The sequence below is a fragment of the Crocodylus siamensis genome, chromosome 7 (assembly GCF_052110815.1).
Source record: "Crocodylus siamensis isolate JL-2025a chromosome 7, ASM5211081v1, whole genome shotgun sequence".
Lineage (NCBI taxonomy): Eukaryota > Metazoa > Chordata > Crocodylia > Crocodylidae > Crocodylus > Crocodylus siamensis.
This window is the reverse complement of record NC_143401.1, coordinates 54,561,264-54,577,493: the sequence shown is the minus strand read 5'-3', so window position 1 is coordinate 54,577,493 and position 16,230 is coordinate 54,561,264. Positions and strand designations below refer to the sequence as shown.

General features: G+C 42.9%; 2 protein-coding genes across 5 annotated transcripts in view; both read left to right on the top strand.

The window, feature by feature from the left end:
- The window catches only part of AIFM2 (AIF family member 2, ferroptosis suppressor), a 152,169-nt gene that overhangs the window by 18,428 nt on the left and 117,511 nt on the right, over window positions 1–16,230 (top strand). The window lies entirely within an intron of this gene.
- The window catches only part of CHST3 (carbohydrate sulfotransferase 3), a 56,327-nt gene that overhangs the window by 22,180 nt on the left and 17,917 nt on the right, over window positions 1–16,230 (top strand). For 2 of the 4 annotated variants that reach the window (XM_090058246.1, XM_090058245.1), the window contains exons 2-3: window positions 12,519–12,654; window positions 13,515–13,803. In XM_090058246.1, the coding sequence (XP_089914372.1) occupies window positions 13,667–13,803 (137 nt within the window). In that variant the 5' untranslated portion in view covers window positions 12,519–12,654; window positions 13,515–13,666. The remainder of the gene's footprint in view (window positions 1–12,518; window positions 12,655–13,514; window positions 13,804–16,230) is intronic. The other 2 variants (XM_090058248.1, XM_090058247.1) reach the window with 1 other exon arrangement.

Genomic DNA, 16,230 nt, shown 5'->3' with positions numbered 1-16,230 from the left:
GCACCGAGCTGCTGAGCCTTCCTTTTCTGCAGTAGACTGCTTTGTACACCTGCAGGGAAGTTAATTGACACCTCATAATTTTTGGAGCTAGTTGAGCTCAATTGACTTGTGTGACCTCTCATAGCTATCTCTGCTGCTGTTATAAAACAAAACACTTCTTGACATGGTCAGAAATTTCATTTGACCAAGAGCTGTGGGTTTATTATTGGATATTGATGCTATTGTTTGATGTCTGAAAACCTAAATAAGACTTCCAATGATCATTCGAGTGCATGGAAGTCCCATCCAACTTCTAATGAGTACCAGAAACCTAGGTGCTAGAGCCATGAAAGGGAAATTTGCATAACAAAAGGAAGTAGTGGAATTGAGCTACCATCATCCATGGACATAAGTGTGTTTTTTGCCAATGAAAGTATAAACTTTCCATAAATACAGGCAGTCCTCGACTTGCAATGTTTTGAGTTACAATGTTTTGCACTTACAACATTTATAAATTGACACCTTGTTTCAACTTTCTGACATCAGTTTTGATTTTACAACACTTGATCTGATATGATGCCATGCCAATGAACAAGTTTGCTGTGTTGCCCATCTCCCTGGAGAACATCTGTCCAAACTTCCTTGGACACTTTCTTTAAGAAAGCAGACAAGACTCCAGAAAAACCTGCAGCCAAGACTCCTGAGAAGACTCCAGCCAAGAACCCTTCAAAAAGTCCAGCAAAGTCACCTCAAAGAAGTCCTTTCAAATCAATATGATTGCTATTTACTATACAAATACATTAATGCTGTATTGTTATTTACTATATAAATACAAAGCTGTATTGTTAAGATTAGAGTAAAAGCAAAAGCAAGTAACTTAGAGCCCACAAATATTTTTGTGCTTTGTCAGACCAAAGGATGTAAAAAGGCTTCCATAAACACAGTTAACTTCCCCGAAGTTATTTGGCAGAATATTCTTTTTGCATAATAGAAAAAAACAGCTTTGCTTTGCTAACCATCACAACTCCAATTTCAGAAAAAAGTATTTCCCCCAGGGCAGATTATCTGATCTCAGATGTTTCCCCCAGTAAAATACAAATTGATTATTATTACATAAATCTTCCTAGCTCAGACTTTTCTATAACAAATTATATTCTGAGTGAAAAATCTCAGTATAGTTTTGTTTTCTATTTTGCTTTGTATTATTGGCTTTCTGTTTGCTTCATTACTAATTTGGGTGCTGCTGCTCCTACTCATTTAAGAGTAAAACTCCCACTGGCTTCCCTCATGCTGGACCAGACTTCATTAAACACAGTAAGTCTTCATCTTATATTGGTCTTTGAAGACTCATTTCCAGAGCATATTCAATTTGCTGCTATGAAGATCTGCAATTGATGAATGAATCCTCATGCCTTCCCTGTTCAAACAGGTATGTTCAGCTGAGTATTTATCTTTCTATGGACTTAGTGTAAATAGCTCCTAGTTCTTTTCTGTGTGTTTCTTGCCTCCATCAGTTTTAGTTCCCCTCTTTTTTCCCCTTCTCTCTTTAGTCTCTGAATTGTTTTCTTTTTCTGGGTTGCTTCTTCTTCATGGCAGGAAGGATGTATAGCAAGCGACAGCTGACACACAACACCACAAATGTATTTTTTGGCTTTAACACCAAGTTTAGAAATGTTCTTGCCTGATGCAATGTCTGGCAAGGTTCCTCTAGTTTGCATTCTGCTGTGGGACACAGTCAAGCAATAACTACTAAAGGGTCTTGCTTCTACCAGACAGAGAGTAATTAATCTACAGCCAATTGTACTGCTTCAAGGCTGTGTTTTATCAGTGTCGGCATTAAAAACCACAAGGGTGAATGAAGCTGGAGTCACCAGAACTGCAGCCATGTTCTATGCAGTTTATATTTGTGAGTAACATACTATTTAGCTGCAAGCAAAATAAAAAAGACACTGAAGGAAAAAGTATGATTTTTTTTTTATTTAGAAAATTTAGAGGAAGATTTTGAAAGAGATTTAAGAAGTTAGGAGTACAAGTCCTATGAAAAATCAGTCTGGTGTAGTAAACTCCTTAAAGTCCTTTTGAAAATTCCACTTTTACACACAAAAGTATTTAAATGTATTTCAACATCTAGACATACTTTCTTCCACCACTTTCTACCTTTCTCCTCTTAAGAAAAGTGTTAAATTTGAATAGTTGTAGAGCTTTTATAGCAACAACTAATAGCATATTATACATTGCACACATATACATTGCACATATACCCATCACTTTTCTTCTGCCAGATCCTAGAGCACTTTACACAAACTATAAATATAGCATCACTGAACTTCATTTGTTTCTGTGGATGGAAGGCCATTTTGCTGCAGTAGTCACTGATAATAATAATAGTTCATATTTCAAGGAAAAAATCTATTGAGTTGTTAAAAGTTAGACTAGGCAACAGTAGGTGTGTCTACACATTTATTAATGCACTTTAGGTAATGCGTATTAAATTTAGTACCTCTGGGCATTTTTACATGTGCTGTTGTTGGCTTAGAAATGGTATTTAAAGGCCTGTTTTTTGGAAATTGGCTTATAGGTATAGATATATGCATTATAAGGGGTTAGGATGGGCAGCAGGACTTAAATGAATTTCTAAAGATCTTGGGAGATGCACACACAGCTTCTCATGGCCCTGAAAGCAGGCGGGCTGTGTAGCACAACAAGGCCAACAGATGGACACACAGCTTGAGAATGAAGTGGGGCATGCTATAACATGAGATCACAGCCTTTAAGGCAGACATGTTGTCTAATACAACAAGGACACACAGCCTGGGAACCAAGCAAGTATATACTGTACTATCCCCTAACATGAGATAAGTGACACCAGCTACAAAGCCCCAGAGCAGCAGGGGGGGCTGAGTCCCAGTTTTAGGGGAACAGACCAAATTTGGAGAAGGCCCGGAAGGCTATGTGGACATGTGACTACAGAGAGACAGCCAACCAGAGACAGCCATGAGGAGAGGCTGAGGGATTTGGGACTCTTCAGTCTGGACAAGAAGGCTCAGGGGGGACTTGGGAGCAGCCTACAATTATATAAGAGGGGCACATCAGGACATGGGAGAACATGTTCACCAGAGCTTCCCAAGGGATAACAAGGTCTAACAGCCATAAACTGCAAGCACCTACTTTGGACTCTTTCAAAAAACATCTGGATATTTTTCTTGCTGGGATCACTTGATCCCAGCTGACTTCTTGCCTATGGCAGGGTGGCTGAACTTGATGATCTCATGAGGTCTCTTCCAGCCCCTAATGTCTATGAAATCTACGAAGCCATCAGGAGTCATCAAGGGGAAGAAGAATACGAAAGCAGAAACTTGAGATTAACACAGGGTCCCTCCCTGTTCCTTCTCATCCCTCCCTGCCCCTCTCTCTGTTTCTCCTGGTCCCTCCCTTTGTCCCATCCTTCCCATCCCTCCTTCTAGGGTCTCCATCCCCGTCCCTGTCCCCTGAGAAGGGTCTCCAAGGTCACTACGGACTGATGGCATACCAGCAGCCCGTCTCATGCACCCCACTGGAGGGGGGCTGTGAGCCTTGGCATTCCATCTCCAGACCTAAGAGAGAGACCCTCAGAATAGAGCTTGCATCCTGACCATTTTTACTTTGACCCTAGGATTGGTAGATATAGCATTGTTTGATTGTTTGTATTGTTACTTTTTTGTTATCATTCTGTATCAATATATTTGCATATTATCAACTGGCAGGTGTTGTGGTTGAGCTGAGGGTTGTGCTCGCCTGGAACAAAGGTATATAGGGGCTGGGTCCAAATCCAGTACCAACACTCTGGGCTACCATCTGGGTGGTGCCGGGTGCTTTAATTAGCAACCCATGCAGATTAAAAGCATCCATGTATCACATGTATCAGTGTCCCTATGCTGAAAAAATGGCATCAGGGTGCTTTGAACTAAAGCTCATTGAATGCATTCTATTTCAAAGCACACCACCACCATTTTTTTCAGCATGGGGATGCTGATACACATGATGCAGAAGGATGCAGAGCGTGTCAATTTCTGTGCTCCAGCAGACTCAATTAATCAAGTTTGATTGAATGCATTGGATTTCCAGCACATTGGAGCAGGGTCTACACATGTATAGGAGCCCTCCATTGTAAGGTACTAGAAAAAGGTGCATTAGCTTATTTTAAGGCACTTTAATTAGAGAACACTTTTTTGTGACACTTTAACATGCATTAAAATAGGCTAATGCACCGTAAAGCACGTATGTAGGTGCACCCAGTAAGACATATATGGTAAGGAAAGCTCTTGTCTTTGAAAGGTCTGAACTTGAGCCATTCTGTAGGATTTCTAATCCTTATATACAAGATTGTACAGAATTGCATTAAGTGTTAATTGTGATGTTATTTTATGTAATTTGTGATGGCAGGCTGTAAGGGCATCATTTAGATAACTCTGGTGATATAGCTACAGATCTGATCCTGTGTTTTTATAGTCAAAGAAACATATTTCTTGGAGATGTGCAGGTTTTCACACTCTGCTGTTTTGCTGAATACAGCTGAAGTCACATGTCATAGATCAGGCCCTTGTCTTTTGCAATAACAGCTGTTTTCCTTCGCACATTCCTTTTTCTTGATTTTCAGCTGAAACTGTGGCCCACCTGGCAGCTGCTGGAGCTGCTCCTCTTCAACAGGGTCAGAATGAAATACAGGCTATTCAGGGGGTGGTGCAGAAAGAGACAGCCTCCTGGGCATGCTAAGGAAGCAGTGACAAGGAGCTGGAGAATCTGTGTACAGAATCGTCCAGGATGGGAACAGTTCTGTTCATCATCCTGGGAGCACCAATGTGAGGGCTCCCCTTGGGGCTGAATGAACAGGAAGAATTCATCTCACTCTGTGGCTGAGGGTGGTTACTGAATTGTGGAGTCCCTGGCTAGGACAGCATGAAAAAGCTTAAGTAACTCGGGCGAGGACTGGAAATTGTGTACCAAGGAACATGGGAATGCTGCCTCCTGAGCTGTTGGCAAAGCTACTGGGAATATTTGGCAGCTGCTGCTTCCCTCTGGGTCAAAGATTCAATGGGGCTAAGCTACTGCAGTTTACCATTCATCTAGCATAAGATAAGACCATGCACACAGGGAGTTGCCATAAAATGGCCAATGTAGTAAACCTCTGCCCCCTTTTACTTCACAATAACTAGTTCAGCTACATATACTTTTAAAGCACATTCAGAGGAAAGCGTGACCCAAGGAATAAGCAAGCAAGTGACCTGGTTACTTGCGCAAAACTCCCCACTGGGAAACATAAGGATCGCAAATCAAAGCATCAGATTAAACTGCCTCAGATGGTGTTAGACTGTTAGTCACTGTAAAATTTAACAGTTCTTAGGAAAGCTCGGGGAAAAAGTGATATGTTAATAAGAGGTCTGTCATTAGACAGAGGTCAGCATGGCTACTTATCTATGAAATTCTCTTGGAACTGCAGACTGGGCCAGGAGAATACAGGAGTAGAGGAACAATAACAGTTCAAAAGTTTTCAAGGGCTGGGATATACACTTCCTTCTCTTGAGTGCAGTAACTTGCTTCTGAACTGCAAATTCCCAGCTAACTCCTCCTTGTACTTTTCAAAGCTGAGGAGGAGATTTGCCACTATTGTATTATTACTGTGAAGGGAACCAGAGTTTGAAATTAATTTTCTAGCCTTAGTTCTGTTTTATCTGCTACCTGAACAAGACATGTTTTGGCAAGATTGTGAATGCAGTAAAACAGGGCTTTTGTTGATCTGTTTATGTTATACCCCAAGTGCTGTTCTTCTGAATCAAAACAGCAGCTCATAATTAATTAAGATTGAACCCACCATAAACAACCTGTCTCACTTTAAACACCTTGAGAAGCTGGATACCTTCAAGTCAGCCGGCCCTGACAATCTGCACCCCAGGGTACTCAAGGAGCTGGCGAGCATCATAGCCCAACCCTTGGCATGGATCTTCGAAAACTCCTGGTGCTCTGGTGTAGTGCCTGAAGACTGGAAGAAGGCCTATGTGGTGCCGATCTTCAAGGAAGGGAGGAAGGTGGATCCGGCTAACTATAGGCCCATCAGACTGACTTCTATACTGGGGAAGATCTTAGAAAAGTTTATTCAGGAGGCCATCCTTAATGGACTGGCTGATGCCAACATCCTAAGGGATAGCCAGCACGGATTTGTTGCGGGTAGGTCTTGCTTGACCAATCTCATTTCCTTCTACAACCAGGTGACCTATCACCTGGACAAGGGAGAAGAGATTGATGTCATATATCTTGACTTCAAAAAAGCCTTCGATCTGGTATCCCATGATCACCTCTTGGCCAAACTGGCCAATTGTGGCCTTGGGTCCACCACAATCTACTGGCTGGAAAATTGGCTCCGTGGTTGGACCCAGAGGGTAGTAATTGATGGAAGTCAATCATCATGGGGTCCTATGCCCAGTGGGGTCCCCAAGGCTCTGTCCTTAGACCCATATTGTTCAACATCTTCATTAATGATGTGGACATTGGAGTCAGAAGCGGACTGGCCAAGTTCGCCAATGGCGCCAAACTTTGGGGCAAAGCATCCACGCCAGAAGACAGGAGGGTGATCCAGGCTGACCTGGACAAGCTCAGCAAATGTGCAGATGAGAACCTGATGGTGTTTAACACCAAAAAATGCAAGGTTCTCCACCTTGGGAAGAAAAACCTGCAGCATAGGCTCGGCAGTGCTACGCTGGCTAGCACTATGGAAGAAAGAGACTTGGGAGTCATCATTGATCACAAGATGAACATGAGCCTGCAATGCGATGCTGCGGCTAGTAAAGCAAGCAAAATGCTGGCGTGCATCCATAGATGCTTCTCAAGCAAATCCTGGGACGTCATTCTCCCCTTGTACTCGGCCTTGGTGAGGCCGCAGCTGGAGTACTGTGTCCAGTTTTGGGCTCCACAATTCAAAAAGGATGTGGAGGAGCTTGAGAGAGTCCAGAAAAGAGCCATGTGCATGATCAGAGGTCAGGAAAGTAGACCTTACGATTTCAGGCTGAGAGCCATGGGGCTCTTTAGCCCGGAAAAGCGCAGACTCAGGGGTGATCCGATGGCCACCTATAAGTTTATCAGGGGTGACCACCAGGATCTGGGGGAACGTTTGTTCACCAGAGCGCCCCAAGGGATGACAAGGTCGAACGGTCACAAACTCCTGCAAGACCGTTTCAGGCTGGACATAAGGAAGAATTTCTTTACTGTCCGAGCCCCCAAGGTCTGGAACAGCCTGCCATCGGAGGTGGTTCAAGCACCTACATTGAACACCTTCAAGAGCAAATTGGATGCTTGTCTTGCTGGGATCCTATGACCCCAGCTGACTTCTTGCCCTTCGGGTGGGGCGCTGGACTCGATGATTTTCCAAGGTCCCTTCCAGCCCTAATGTCTGTGAAGTCTATGAAGTAAACTTGTCCTCATGTCAGCTGTTTCACACTGGGAGTTAAGCACTTGCCTTTGAGGGGAATTGTGTTGTCATTTCTTCCTAGTCCTAGAGTTCTACAACATCGCTTCATCACTGGACCCCAGCTGTACCAATGGAGATTTGATCCTAACACTAACATATCCCTTAATCTCTCATGGTAGCAGTGTAGAATTTATTGTACAAGCCAGTGCCTGTTAAACAGTGTGAGTCGAGCCTGCCCTGCCTCTCTTTCCATCACAAAACTATTCCCTCTAAAAATCAAGTGTACAGTGAATGTGTTATTTTGCAAGTTCTCTTAGTCTCTTTTTTTGATACTTGATTGCAATAAATCCATTTATCATGTCATGGTTGGGATTCAGGAACTACAGTATCTTCATTGATGTGTTAGACATTTTCTACTGAACTCAGACAGCATTGGGAAAATGAGTGATTATATCTGCATGTGTGAGCTTGAGCACATGTGTGCATGTGGAAGCTAGGGAGCTAGTGAACTTGCCCTTTATATTTCTAGAATAAAGAGGAGACCATGCCAGGGGGTGAAGCAACAGGGAGCATAATGCACTGAGTGATAACCCAAAATAAGAAATGTAACACTTAAATCTCTTTCCCTTGCTTTTTAAATGACTATTTGTGGGTGACCTACCTCAGAGACAACAATATGAAAAAGAGTCCTACCCACCAAGACAGGGTGCTGAATATGGGGTTGCTATGCTACTTTATACATGCTTGACTAATATGTTTCAAAAACTACATTTTTTCAAAGACTAAAGATCAACCTCTGAGAGAACTATTTATAAGAAGAGGTTTCTGACTGTAACAAATAGGAAAGAAAGAAGACATGAGGCCCATTTATAGGGTGAGAATTGTAAGCATAAGGCTCACTGTCGGTATGAAAAAGGGATTGGATTTTTTTTGTTGACTATGACAGCATTGACTTTGAGGGAGAAAGGGGGTTAAAAGGTAAAGAACTCTTTTTATAGTCCATTCAGATACGTGCTCTTATTGGTCTAACTTTTCTCTTTGAATTTTAGATATGAAATTATATGTTTGTGATTCCACAGAGTGGGTGGGTTTAATTCCCACCATGGGTTTCACCTGGCTTTTTTTTTTTGCACTTTCCTCAGGATACCAGAAATACTTGGAATTAAGTATATGCAAAATATAGCTACTGGGACTTTAATGTTGAGATTTTAGCTGCACAACAGGCAAGGTAGTTTGAGTTCTGGTTGGAAAAGTATCTGGAACTTGCTTGTCTCTTTACATGTGATGTATTGTGTTAGTGATTATATATGGTACTGTCTCTTTAAATGTAATTATGCTGCCTGCCTCTATAATGTGTTCTTTACAACAGGATCTTTTGCTACTGAAATCGTGTTATAAAAACAATACAGATGACTAATAGAAAGGCTGAAAGTTGGTTTCAAAACTTAAAACCTTGCTTATAAGAATTGGAAGGACCTATAGGCTAACCCCTACCAAGTACCTTAATTGTAGACTGCAAATGAATTTTATGTCTCTACCTCTGTGCTGTGGCTGAGGGGTGGACTGGAATAATGCAGCTCTGATTATATCTGAGGCAGAAGTTCAGAATTCACCCAAGAGCAGATGGGCAGAGCCCCAGCTGCAAATAACTGTGTGGTGTAAGAAAGGGATATGCAGGGCTGCTTTAAACAATGGAAACTGCAGCCCATGGGTAAATTTCTAAGAAAGTTATGGGTGAGTGCCAATCAAGGACTTATAACAGAAGTCCCACTGATTTCATAAATGTAGCACAGCGACCTGTAATAGCAAGTGAAGCACCGACTTACCAGCTGCATCAGAAATAACCATGTAGTCATGTCTACCACTCCAGAATTTCAGAATTATACAGCCTGACCCTTTGTCCTGATTCAAATTCCTCCACCTTTTAAGTGAACCAGTCGTAGCTTTTTCTCATGTGGAGTTCAACCTTAAGTGCTACACAGTTTAATAGGTATAATATAAATAGTGTTATAAAGAATTTAGTAGAGAATCACATCCTTCCCATATGTTTTTAAAGCATCCTTTACCTTTTATAGACAGTGATATACATTCCTATTGAGTGATACATGACAGTTCCCAAAGCCTCCAGAAAGGTTATTATTCAATATTAAATGTCACAGTTTTCCCTATAGGAAACACATATGAGAAACCATTACCAAAAATACCTGAAAAAGGTTTTGCTGTACACCCACAGACCAAACTGACTAAAAGGTATCTTCATTATGGATTGGGCTTTCTCACTATAATCCTGATTTTGTCCCTGCCTTTTTGCACTTGGCTCATGTATAGTTTGTCAACTGTAGCTGATACAGTCAGAAGGGATTTCCATATTATCTAGTCTCATTTCTATACTATTTAGTTCCCATACTTCCTGCACAAGTGAACCATGGTCCACCTTCAACATTTCTTGCAAACCTTTATGCATTCTTTTCATGAAACTTTTAATTGGAGAGTCAAATCAGATCACTTACCATAGCATAGCCTCATAGACCACAGCATGGGAAACACTGATTTCTAGTCGAGCTCCCTGCTTCAAATAGGAAGACCCATGTAACACCTCTTCCAACAGATAACTTTCTTTAAAAAGATCTAGTTATGGCTCTCTCAGGCCAATTCTGCAGCATGGACATACAGTTATACTGCTTTTAACCAGTGTGGGGGAAGACCTAGAGTGCATCAGCTGATCTATTGTACAGTAATTGTTTCACTTGTCCATTCCAGTTCCACAGTAAATGGAGCTAAATCACAGAAGTGTAATCTCCTTTCGTTCAAGTATAAACCACCTCAGTTTAACTTCCACTAACCACAGGATAGGACTGGACAGATAAAATAGAGTTGATTAATGAGAACCAGGGTTCTGATTCTCTTCACCTTCCTATTGCAGTAGTGTAAGTCTTCATCTGAACAGCATGATACACAGCCTTCTTTTCTTTTAGTTTTAACCACTGAGGGTATAATTCTCAGTTGTCCTGAACCTTGATTATTATTTTTTACTAGTGCAGAGAGGGTGTAAAAGGAATGTATTTTAGTCTGGTAGTGTTTTATACCTACCATGTATGCTCAGGGCCCTGATAGAAATGACTGAACAAGATGTGAGTCAATGAATAATAAAACCTAAAAACACATTAACACTAAGTGAAGGTACCTATGGTTTTGCCACCTGCTGACAGCAGCAGTTGTATTTATTGTTTGTAGAATGTAAAAGGAGCCGGAAATTTATGAAATAAATAATGCTGACCAAATGCACTAGTACTATCAGAGTCTGAACCCTGCCCCCAGCCACAAGAAAACAAAGTGTCTTTACCTTTTAACATTACTCAAAACTGAAACATTTCCTATGTTAGAGGAAATCATCATAACCACATAGCTCAGAAATAAGATGAAGCTACAGCATAGATGAAGAAGGTGGGCGGGGGGCTGGGAGACTGGTCTGCAGTTAGTGCAGAATAGAAAGTCTTTGCTCATTAGTAATTTGGAAGTAGACTAGTAACAAAGAACAAGACTATCCACATGCCAGCCCCGCCCCCTGAAAACTCTCCCCCAAACCCAGCCAAGCAGAATGACTTTCAGAGTTTAGCAACAAAACAAAAATCTTTGTAAAACAGCAACTGCAGGGGGTTTCATGTTCTCTTCTGTAGAGGTTTGGGCCTTTAAGCACATTTTTTGGCCCAGTGCTTTACTAGCTTCTTCTCTTCCGTCACCCAACACAGATTAGGATCAAATTAGACACCCTGGCCCTTCTAAAACAAAAAAACAAAGAGAAAATGCCCAGACATCCTTTAATTTTCACTAAGAAAAAGTAAACTCTGAATGGGACCTTGTTCATTCAACTGACAAAAGAGTTGCTGAAATTTCACAGGATATGAAAATGGTGGGTTGGAAATTGAGAGAAGGATTTGTACCCAGACTTTTATTGTCATTCTCTTTGTTTCACTGTAGTGGTTATATTTGTAAAACTTTCTTTAAAAACAATTGCTCGCAAAGATGGATCCTGGGAATAAACTAATCACCATAGGCAGGAATAATGAATAATCTAAAGGAATTTCATTGGCCCTGCATGTATGCAGAGTATCTGTAATAACATTTGAAAGTGTCTTGTCTTTCCTACAGCTAGTCATGGCAGGCAGGTGTGAAGAGTTCAGGGCTTGCACATGAATACTGAATTTGTTGGATCTGGTGCTCTTCCATCAAATCGCACAGTAAAGAAAATAGACTGTCCTCTTAGTTTCCTTCCAGACAGGTGTTAACTGCAGGACATTGGCAAGATGAAAGGGGACACAGCTTCCTTCCCTTGCTGATTCCATTCTGGAATGGCGCTTTCAGGGCATCCTTCCCCATTGCTCCGCCATCTTATTGGCAGTTCAGTAGGGAAGCTTTTGGGAGAGTGCAAATGAGCAGCTGTTGGGATGGCAAGCTGTGCTCATAAAATGTAGATGATTGTATTTCAGAGCTGGGAACAGAAACTCTGGAGAGAGGGAGGGAGGGGAAAGAAGCCAGCCAGAGGGGAAGTGCAGCAAGGGGTCTCTTTTAAAAGATTTATTTTGGGAACAGGGAGATATGAAGGGCAGAGGTTGACAGATACTCTCAACAGCTGTTCTTCCTGAGCAGGATGGAGGTTATAAAGAGAGCCCCCCACCCCCAGCACCTTTATTACTCTAAATTACTTGAAATTTCATTCATACAGTAAGAGAATCATCTCCAGGCCCTTGATGTAGACACCAGCTCTCCAGATGTTGAGAGCAGAAGATGTTTCCCCAATTGTTGAAGCAGCACTCTCCAGTGACCACAGAGAGAGCAGTGTGTTCACAACAGAGCAAGTTCTGAAGTGCTTGACTCAGTTTAACAGAAGGAGCACATACACAATTTCCTTCCCACCTCTGCTGTTACTGCATCACAGCAGTTGTTGTCAGGTGACAGGAAGCACACTCGATGCACTGCAGCACTGCCTCTCCTTCTCCTTTCCTAGGTTGTTCATTTCCCTCTTCTTGTCTAGGGTCTTTTCTTTGTTCCATTCTACTGGAATAGCACAAAGCAGTTGAACCAAACCATCCCTCTGTTTCAGTGTGTAGGTACATCAGGCCTGAAACTGGCCACTTGAATTTAAGATCTGGAATGACAGAAAGACCAGAAAGGCCATAGGGAAATGCTGAGGATTCTCCCACAAGTTCACCTGATAAAAGCCCATTTGGGAAAGGAAGGTAAGTCTCCTATTGGGAACATGAACTACACTGAAAATAAGGCCTCCAGCATTCTAGTGTGCCTCAAAACTGAGCTGACGGGCTGAGAAAGTGGTTAGAGGGCCAGTTATTGGCCCTCCTTGTCCTCTCCACAGAAAAAGTGTGGAAGTTTGCTAGTTATTCCCAGTTGTGGCACAGTATGCTATTCTCTGAATTATATTATAATAGTCCATAGATTTCAGTTGAATTACTCCAGATTTGCTGTACTAAGTAAAAGCAGAACCAGACCTGCAGTTCTTATCTTGAGATGCACAGAGTCTAAACAGCCTGGCCAAACAAGGGATGGTTTACAGTCCACTTTTTTAAAGATGTTCAGTAAGCAGTGTGTGACAGTAGTTTTGATTGCCATGGATAGCATTTGTGGACATGGCAGAAGGAATGAGTCTATTAAATTGTGAATCGGCAGTTGTAAGCATCAGCGTTAGCTGAAATGCTCTTCCTACAGTGCAAGGGAATTGTTTTCAGGGACTTGATGTAGCCTGTACACTCTCTCAGAAATTCCCCTGAGAGTGAAGAGATGCTTTATTGGCTGTCAGAGTCATCGAAGGGCAAAAAGGAGGGAAGAATGCTTTGTGCTTGTGTGGTATAGCCCTTTTTAGATTTCTGTGCAGATACTGGAGGAAATGACAGAATGATCAGATGGATTCAATCTCATGGATATTTCCTTGGATCAACGTTTTGTATAATCTTGGAATCTAATTAAAACTCCTACCATAAGAAAAATACTGACCTAGCAAAAGTCAGTCTTAAATTGGTTTATTTCAAATGACCAGTATTCTAATTGTCAACCCTTACACTTCTTATTTTTGTCTTTCTGCAAGGTAAAGCATCACCCACATGATAAGGAAACACTGGAAGATTGGAACATGCTCTCTCAATAGCTGCAGAGCACCAGGGGCTGAAGACCTTCTTTATTCTCCTTCAAAGGAGAGGGCCTTTCTGATGACAGTCTTGGACTCTTCTATTACTCCTCATGGATAAAGGGCACGCTTTACCCCAGGATTTCCGGGATCTGTTGCACTGTTTGAGAATGAGGAGCAAGTATGCCATTCTGCTGGTGTTTGTGGTAGCTCTTGTCATTATTGAGAAGGAAAATAATATCATATCAAGGTAGGCAAAAGGGAGAGCAAAGTATTCCTCTGGTGGGAGGGGATTTCTCTTCATCCTTGATATAGCTTTCAGGCTGTCTTCATGTCTGTCCTACCTATCACCTCCCAGCTTGCAGCCACTATCATTCCAGAATCGGATATATTCTTTCTTGAACTCTCTGAATCCTAAATTCAAGAGGTTAGCGTGGCAGGGTTTCCTAAGCCTTCTACTACAAGCTTCAAGTGCTTAATTTACTTTAACTAAAGGAGCACATCTGCAAATTCCTTCCCACCTCTACTGTTATTGTAACAAAGCAGCCATTGGCAGGTTGCCCTGATGGAGGGGCATGACAGTAGTAGCACTACTGTTTTAATTGAGGTCTTTCCTACAAGATTCTCTAATGAGATTTTCCATTTCTTTAAATCTATCCTTTCTCTTACTGCCCTTGTTCTACTTTATTTCCATTCCCTCTCTGACTTCATGGTAGTACCATATTACCTTCTTTTTTTTTTTTTTACACTCCCCGCCTGTCCAAACAGACACTTACAGTAAAAGTTCCACAACCTAGTAAAATTAAGCTTGGTTATAAATTAATCTTTTAACCTGTCATCCCTTTCCCTGTTTCATTATACAGTTAGTTTACCTACTCCTCAGATCTTCCTGTCCGTCAGTCTTAACACTGTCATGCCCTGATTTCCTACTTATTTCTAACCATCCTCCATCCCCACTCCAGACAGCAGGACTATGTATGTCTCACACTTTGCGAGTGCACATGCTGAATACTATGGTGAGGAGAACCAAAGATGAACTTAAAATAACCAAATAGATGGACAAGTGAGACAATTTCATGGTGCAGAGCTGAAATTGCAAACTGGCCCACAGTCAGAGGGGACCACTCTTAAAAAAATGCGTAGATAGTGGCTGTGAAAATGAAGAGTTACTAGAGCAGGCACATGCTGCAGAAATGTTCCGTAAGCCAGGGCTGTCCAACTAGTGACCCATGGGCCAGATGCAGCCCCCTCCCCACAGAAGATTAAATTGTGGATCCAAGAGTCTCACCTGGCCGCTATTCCCCCCCTCCTCCCCCTTTGCTTTAGCTGAAGAAACAAATGGAGTTACTGGGCTCCCCTTCCCTCTGGCTTCCCCTTCCACACCCTAAGGGATGTGGTTATGCAGCATGGTATAGCCCATAGGGGTGGGGGAGCCCAAGGCCTATGGTGCCAGGGAGCTTAAAGTGAGCTGGGGCACCTGGGCATGCAGTGCACTGTGGGAAGAAGGGGATATTGGGGCTTGCAGTGCAGTGGGGAGATATGCAATGTAGTGGAGGGGCACATGGTGTTTGTCCCTGGTGGGTGTATGGACCCACTGGTGTAACCCCTGCTAACAGAGCCCATGGAGTGTGCAGCCCATGACCACTTAGAAACTGGACAGCCGTGCCATAAGTAGATCCTTGAAAATGTCTCAGTCCTGACCCACAGCATCTCCTGTGATGTCAATCCTAGGGAGAAAGGAAGAAAGGAATCCTAGGCCGTTCTTTCTAGGGAGGAAGAACTGCCATCATACCTATAGGCTGTGGGGTGACCTTCTCAGCACCACCAAGGCAGAAAGATATCTTGGAGTCACTGTTGACTCCAGGATGAACGTGAGTCATCAATGTGATGAAGTAGTCAGCAGAGCCAATCACACCTTGTCATGCATTCGTAGGTGCTTCACTAACAGGTTTAGGGAGGTGATTCTCCCCCTCTATGCAGCACTGGTCAGGCCGCAGCTGAAGTACTGTGTCCCGTTCCAGATGCCGCAGTTCAAGCAGGACACTGACAATGTGGAGAGGGTCCAAAGAAGAGTCACTCGTCTGATTAGAGGCCTGCAGGGAAGGCCCTACGAGGAAAGGCTAAGGGACCTTAACCTCTTCAGCCTCTCTGGCTGGAGGGCCGCACCCAGAGGGTGGTAGTGGATGGGTCTTTCTCAACCTGGAAGGACGTGGGCAGTGGGGTTCTGCAGGGCTCGGTCCTCGGGCCCGCACTGTTCAACATCTTCATCAGTGATTTGGACGAGGGGGTAAAAAGCACCCTGTTCAAATTTGCTGATGACACCAAGATGTGGGGGGACGTGGGCACACTGGAAGGATGCAACAGGCTACAATCAGACCTAGACAGGTTACAAGGGTGGGCGGATGAGAATAGGATGGGTTTCAACTCAGACGAGTGCAAGGTGATGCACCTCGGGAGGAACAACCGGCACCATACCTACAGGTTGGGGAACTCCCCTCTTATCAGCACGGAGGCGGAAAAGGATCTTGGGGTCATCATTGACTCCAAGATGAACATGGGTCAGCAGTGTGGGGAGGCAGTTAGGAAGGCCAACCGCACCTTGTCATGCATCCACAGATGCATCTCGAGCAGATCCAAAAAGGTGATCCTCCCCCTCTATGCAGCACTGGTCAGGCCG